We start from the raw sequence: 8420 nt of genomic DNA, 5'->3' as shown, positions 1-8420 counted from the left end.
TTTTTAAATATAAGTAAAAAGCTCACCAAACGAAGAGTAAACAAACATAAATATATAAATGAATAAATAAATGAATAAATAAATGAATAAATAAATGAATAAATAAATAAATATATATATATATATATATATTATATTATGATGATAAAATAAAAAAAAAAAAAATATAATTAAATAGTATGACAGAATATACATATATATATATGTGTGTATATGTAGACATTTAAATATTTTTTATTTACATAATAATATATATAAACATATAAACATATAGATATCTTATTTGTATTATTTTTTGTATAAAGTAATATATGTATATGTAATACAAGTTATTATAAAAAATTAAAAAAAATTAAAATTAAAATATTTTTAAATATATATATATATTTATTTATTTATTACTGAGCATCATAAAGTGGTGTTATATAAAATTAAAAGCATATCATGGTTATATATATACCAGTGTTAAATAATTATAATTACTATAAAAGAATATCAGTTCACTATATTTAAAAATGTTATATAATATTTAAAATTTATTAATTATAAAATAAAATGGACAATCTATATATAGAGACAAATTAAAAAATATCTTTTTTTTTTCTTCTTTTTATAATAAATGTGGTGTTATATTATAAATATAAACATAAATATATAAATATATAAATATAAATATATAAATATATATATATATATGTAAAATATAATGTCCAATATGAATTTTTTTAAATTCATATATGAATAAGATGTAAAGAAATGAAAACACAAACTTATAAATAATATGAACATAAAATATTTTAATAATAAATTGTGTGTCTGCTTATATTTAATATGCCATTTTTTTTTTTTTTTAATTTAAAAGAATAAGAAAAATAGAATAAAATAAAAAATATCATCAAGTATAAATGTATATATATATATATATATTTTATATATATATATATTAAATCATTAAAATAATAATTTTTTTTTTTATATTAAACAAATAAAACATCAGAAGGGTATTTTAGTCTACACATTAATATATATATATATATATTATATATATATATGTTGTTACGTTTTTTGTTTTATATTTTACTTTGAAAATAATTCTTGAACGTTTAAAAAATAATAATATGTGTAATCATTAAAAAAATATTAAAGTTCAATAAATCAATATAAAAATATATTTAAAAAAAAAAGAAAAAATCAATAAGGATAAAAAAATATATTATGAATAAAATTTAATTTGTTGTGTAAATAAAAACAAAGATATTCTATATATATATTATATATACATAGATACATACTCATATATACACATATTTATTTTATATGATCTTATAAATTATTATAAATTTATTTTTATATTATAATATTTATACACACATTTTTTTTTTTTTTTTTTGTTTGTATTCTTTACATATTTATTTTATATGATCTTATAAATTATTATAAATTTATTTTTATATTATAATATTTATACACACATTTTTTTTTTTTTTTTTTGTTTGTATTCTTTTTATTACTGTGTACTATATTATATATATATATATATATATAATATATATATATAGAATTAATAAATATATAAACATATATATTATATATATATAAAGAATATTTTTTTATATATGCATATTATAAATAATACATAAAAGAATAAATGAAAAATTATAAATGTTCTATTCAGAAAAAAAAAAAAACTGTAATATTTTTATTATTATTTTATTTTTACAATAATAATTTTATATATTATACATATATATATATATATTATATATATGTATGATATCATAATAATATTATTACATATGATATTATTATTTTGTTCTTTTTTATTTTGTATGTTTTAATGTATCGATCTATATAGCATAAAAAAAAAAAATAAATAATATAATTCAAGATATAAATATAAAGCAACCTTTTTTTTTTTTTTTTGTGGTCTTAGGGATGAATATTTGTAGTTTTATATATATATATATATATTTTGATAGAAGTATTTTCTATTTAATAGTTTAAAAAGAAATAATAAAATAATAAACAGAAAGAAGAAAAATATGTAAAAAAAAAAAAAAAAACTAGATAAAGCACCGAAATGAAAAGATAATAAAAATGTAAATAATAATATATTATATATATATATAAATAATTGAAATAAAAGAAATATAATAACATATAAATGTATCAAAAATATATATATATATATATATATATATATATATATATATATAATATAATCTTTTATTATATATGTACACATATTTACATTTTGTATATATATTATATCTATATATGTATCAATAAATTATTTCTACAAAAAAATAAAAAAAAAGAATGAAATATGTATGTATGTATATATATATATATATATATATATTATATTATATATATGTGTAGGATTAATAAATAAATTTTATGTGTACATATATTTATATGTATATTATGTATTCATAATATATACATATATATTTTTTCGTGAGAAAAAAAAAGAAAAAAGAAATAATATAAAAATAATTCCACATATGAATATTTTAAACATGTGTTTATTTTCTAAATTATTATAATATTATTAAAAAAAAAAAAAAATAGAAAAAATGAAAGGAAAATGAAATAATAGTTTAACACTTGTATTTTTTTTTTTTTTTGTTCACTATATTAATAATATTTTCATGTACATGTATTCATAGTTAATGTGAATTCTAATTATAGCATGCAGTATTTTTAAATAATTATGTAAATAAATTATTTTCTTAATGGATACAATATATATATATAAATAAATATATATATATATAAACATAAAATATATGTAAATAATATTTTTCTTTCTTTCAGGTTGTTTTGTGTTTTTATTTATTTTTCTATATATATATATATATATATATATATATATAATATATAATATATTTATGATATATTTATATAAATTTCTAAATATATATTTTTTTGAGCCTCTATGAATTTTATATAAATGTAAACACAAATCCTATAATTGTTATATATATTTTTCATAATAATTATATATTATATATATGTATATAATGGCATAATAAGCATTTTTAAAGAGAAAGAAAAAAAAAAATTACTAATAATATCTATGTGGTTTTTTTTTTTTTTTTTTATTTTCATGTAGCCAAAATAAAAAAAAAAAAAAAAAAAAAAAAGCTACCTGTTATAATATATTATATATATAATATATTTTATATATAATTACAATTGTATTTATAATGATATAGCATATATTAAAAGACCTCATCATTATTATTAACATTATTTTATATATATATATAAAGGTGTAATTCTTTTATTTATACCTACATAAAAAATATATTTTAATCCACATATAAAAACATGATAATATTTTATTACAAGAGGAACATAATATATGTTTTGTTATAGCATTTTTTTTTATTCTATTTTATAAATTATGTTTTTTAGATTATTTATTCCTTTATAATGTAGTATCTACCTTTAACAAAATAACAAACCACACTATAAAATATATATATATAGATATATATATATATATATATTATAAGTGAGATACCATCTATATTAATATGTCATATATAATATTATGTATCACTTTTGTTCCTATAAAATATAACAAAAATAAAGTGCTCAAATTATACACACATATTATATATATATATATATATATATATATTTTATGTAACCTTAAAATTTTTATAGCGTTCCTTTTTTATTTTTTTCAACACATATTTTATGTGATTTATAAATGTAAATACATAAATATATGTGTATTTAGATTTATATTCAATGCTTCCATACTTTATGGGTAAAATTTAAATATCTTTTTTATGTATTGCTCTTATTTTATTAATTTTTCTTTAAAATGATCATATTTTGAAGGTCAGATTATAAAAGGAAAATTCCTTGAGAGTTTTCCCTTAAGCCTATTTAAAGGTTTCTACAAAAAAAAAAAAAAATAAAAAAATAAAAAATATAGATACATACATACACACATATATATATAATTTTATCTAGTCATACCTGTTTTGAATAAGTTTTATATCCTGTAAAATCTAAATTTCGTTTATTTCTTATATTTTTTTATTTTTAATGATATACTGGTGATTTGCTATGTCGTCTATGTTTACAAAGAGAAATAAAAAAAAATGTATATAAAAAAATTATGAAGTTGATTTATATGTAGATCAACATATATACATATATATATTTATATATATTATGTATGTTTTATTTTATTTTACTTTTATATTTTTTTAAATATTTATATTTTTCATTGCATGCAATATTTAAAATATTAGATGAAAAAAAAAAAAAAAAAAAAAAAGGCTATTTTTTTATTCATGTATTAAAAATGGATCTCTATAAATGCATGAGGGTTAATTTTAAAGGGTGTAAGGAAAAAAAAAATAATAACAACAAAACAAAATTATACACATATATATATATATATATTATATGTTACATTTTCGTGGTCCCTTTGAGTTTTTCATTATATAAAGTATTATTAAAATGGGGAAATAAATATGTCACTGAATATATATTTAAATGAACATATATTTAAAAAATTAACTTAATATTGTTATATTTTCTTTTTTTTTTTATTTTTAATTTTAAATATTTAATACGTAATATATAATAATTAATATCATTATGATTTATCCTTGCTATGAACACTTATATAACACACCTTGTGTTTTTATTTTGTGCCATATATAAGGAAAATAAATAAATACATATACATATATATATATATATATATATATATATACATTTATGCTTATGTATTGGTGCTTATTTATGTGTGTTTACATTTTACAATGAAGAGAAAAAAGTTATTTGTATATTTTTTTTTTTTGTCGTTCATTGTTAATTTTGATTTTTTGTGTAGCAATGTGATTCAAGATGTTATTAGCATTGGAAATGTAGACATATGTGTAGTGAATGTAAATTCAGATGAAGCTCAAGAATGCATATTAAACAATGAATTTGGAAAGTTATTATTATTTGTGTGCAATGTAAATGATGCATTTAGTACTACTGCAAGAACTCACCCAGAAAATTGTCCTTCTAAAGCATTTGTAAATCAGAGTAATCCAACCGAGAATTCCCCTGAGGTTGATACTTATAGTATATATCCGAATTTATTTGGAACGAATGAAAATAGATTAAACGAAACATATAGTTTATATAGTACTCCTTATTCAAATATGGATATTGATTTTAGTTGTTTGTGTTATGGAGATAAACAAGACACAGTGAAACATATAATGAGAATAAATATAAAAAAAACAAGAAAGAAAATTAAGGGTTGTGATTTCGGTGATAATATTCCATCTAAAAGGGATCTAACAAATAGCTTAAGTTTGAATGAACGATCTAGTTGTATTGTTCATGCTTATTCAAATGATGTTGTAGGTATTAATTGTTTTAAAAAAGAAATTAATAATTCTTATAATAATAATTTACAATTAAATCCTAGTAATTGTTTTCATGATGTTTATTTTGGAGCTGATCTTATATTAAATTCTAAAAATGTAATACCTAATTCCAGAGTTATTCCTGACCCCTCATCAGATGTCAAATTATCTAGAAATCATTCTTTTACTTCTTATTTAATATTACCTAATAACTTAACTGAAAATATCAAAATTAGCTGTACATGTCAACGAGATCAATTCATTGGTACCATGATCATTTACACAAAAAATATTAACAGCTTAATGTTTGATAATAATAATAATAATAATGATGAAGAACAGTTTTTTCAAAATAAATATATGAAAAAGAAAGAATATAAAAACGATGAAAAAAATGAAAACAATAAAAAAATGAATACAGATGATAATAATATAAATAATGATGAACATCATAATAAGAATCAAGATAATAATTATGAAAATAAAATTAATAATGTAAATTATAATTATGATGATATATCAAAATATATAAATGAACATTATAAAAATTATGACCATGAAAAAAATTCTAAAAATAGTTATAAAATCAACACAAACATTCATGATCAATATGATACATACCATTATAATAATAAATATGATTTACATTCTGATACAACAAGAATACGAACAAGAACACGAACATTCTGGCAAAATCTTTTTGGATTATCTTCTTCTAAATATATATTATTTAATAATTTCTTAATATTATTCATGTTTATAATATATATATATTCAGCATAATAACTTAATACATTATACAAATGTAATACATTTAATATATTTTAAATATATTAAAAATATATTTATTTTATTTTTTTGTTTTATATTAATACATATATATATATATATATATATATATATATTTAATATGTTTTATAATAATGAATATTTTTTTTTTTTTTTTTTTTTTTTTGTCAGTGTACCCCAATGATATATACACACGTATGTATAAATTAATATATATATTTATACATATATAATATGATGAATTTTTTTGTTTTTATTTTTTAATCATTCATTTTTTTTTTTTTATTTTATTTTATTTTATTTTTTTTGTTGTTGTATTTTAATATAATTAAAACTATAAACTCTTTAGTAATTTTTCTTTATCCTTAAAAAAATAAATATATAAATATATATATATATTGATTTATTTATTTATTCATGGACATTTTAGATTTGTTCTGTATATTTTTCACAAATTCAATAATAGTTGTGTTCCACATTTAGTCAGAATACAGCAAAATATTATTTCTTACAATTTATTTAACATGTATATTAATTTTGCTTAACATATATTTAGGGCATTTATATTTATTCTTTAAAGTATATGGAAATAAATAGTGTTTATAATTTAATTTTATTCTACATAAATTAATATATGAATATACATACTAAAAAATAAAATGAAATAAAATAAAATACAAAAAGGAATATATTAAATTAAAGGTATACAACTTTTTTATATTTTATATGTGTAGCTATTTTTTTTTTTTTTTTTTTATGAACATGTTCATGCATTTACGAAAAAATTAAATATTACATGAACATGTTCATAAAACAAATAAAATGGAAAAAGAAGAAATAAAACTTATATATTTTATAATTTAACGATACAAATGCTTATATAATAAAAAAAGAGAGAAAAAAAATATATATATATATATATATATATATATATATATATATATGTATATGTATATATGTACCCTTTTTAAAAAAGAAAGAAAAAAATTGGGGCTGTTTACACACTTAGTGTGAGTTCTACATGTCATTGCATGCTCATATAAAATAAATTAAAAAAAAAATATAATAAATATATAAATAATAAATATATAAAAAAATAAAAAAACACTTTTTTTTTTTTTTTTTTCTTATTATTTTAGGAGAGTATATAGCAAAATGTTACTTTTTCATTTGACAAGAAAAAAGGAACTGTTGCAATGTTTTACTACAAAAAAATATACCAAAAGGATAAATGTGAGTTTGATATGTACCAAGAAGAAACCATAATTGGCATAGAAATTGTTCAAATGTTCAAAATAAATAAATATATATATATATATTTATATATATATATATATATTTTTTTTATTTTATGATGAATGTTTGAAAAATACGTTAACTTTCTTACTCATCAACCCTTTTAAGAATTGATATATTTTAGTATGGCTTATAATATTTGGGAGGAATATATAAGGACCAAATTTCACAATGTGTATCAAGTTGCAATAAATTTATTTTTATTTATTGCCCTTTCGTATTTTTTTTGTATTTTTGTTTTTTTCTCCTTTTTTTTTGTGAAGATGAGAAAAGTGATATATTTTTTTTTAATAATTTGTTTACATTTAAATGTGGGATGGTATGGTTTTTTTGTTTTTTTTTTTGGTGTATCTGGATTATATGTGAAGGAATTACAAGTGGGGAATTATTATATATGTAATTTGAAGGATTATGCAAATGAGACATGCACAGTTAATTATGACTATAATAAGATGATAAAATTATTATGTCCAATTAATAAAAGTTATGAAGAGTATGATGATCGATATTGTTTTAGATTTATAGGAGTACGAGATCGTTTGGTTATAAATAATCAAGAAGAGCCTATAATGGATACACTTCCTGGTATTATAATTGAAAATTTGGATATGTTTGATAGATATAATGTTGGTATTTACATGCCATTTTATGTAAAGGAGGATATAACAATAGTATGTACATGTGAAAGTTCAAAAGATAGTGAAGCGATAACACCTTATCTTAAGATACATATAAAAGCTAATAATAGTTTCAATAAGGATGGAGAATATATTAAAGGTTGTGATTATGGAAATAATACAGGGAAACATCAATTTTTAACAAATACATTAAAACAAGAAGAAAATTTTCTTTGTGAAGTTCATGCAAACCCCGGAGAAGTCGTAGGAATTAATTGTATAAATTTTGAAGAATATACTACTAGTATTAATAATAATAAGA

General features: G+C 16.6%; 2 protein-coding genes across 2 annotated transcripts in view; both read left to right on the top strand.

Moving 5' to 3' along the window:
- Positions 1-4796: 4796 nt before the first annotated feature.
- On the top strand, positions 4797-6179 carry PGSY75_0404500 (6-cysteine protein; the record flags this gene model as incomplete). The annotated part of the gene is made up of 1 exon (XM_018784110.1): positions 4797-6179. One exon carries the CDS (start codon positions 4797-4799, stop codon positions 6177-6179), a length of 1383 nt encoding a protein of 460 aa, XP_018643272.1.
- A 1427-nt stretch (positions 6180-7606) lies between these two features.
- The window catches only part of PGSY75_0404400 (6-cysteine protein), a gene marked incomplete at both ends in the record, with an annotated part of 1140 nt that continues 326 nt past the window's right edge, over positions 7607-8420 (top strand). Inside the window, one exon of the mRNA XM_018784109.1 lies at positions 7607-8420. This exon is cut by the window's right edge and continues 326 nt beyond it. Within this exon, the coding sequence (XP_018643271.1) occupies positions 7607-8420 (814 nt within the window).

The sequence above is a fragment of the Plasmodium gaboni genome, chromosome 4 (genome assembly GCF_001602025.1).
Source record: "Plasmodium gaboni strain SY75 chromosome 4, whole genome shotgun sequence".
NCBI classification, from domain to species: Eukaryota; Apicomplexa; class Aconoidasida; order Haemosporida; family Plasmodiidae; genus Plasmodium; species Plasmodium gaboni.
Note: the sequence above shows the minus strand (reverse complement) of the source record. Positions and strands in the feature narration are given on the sequence as shown.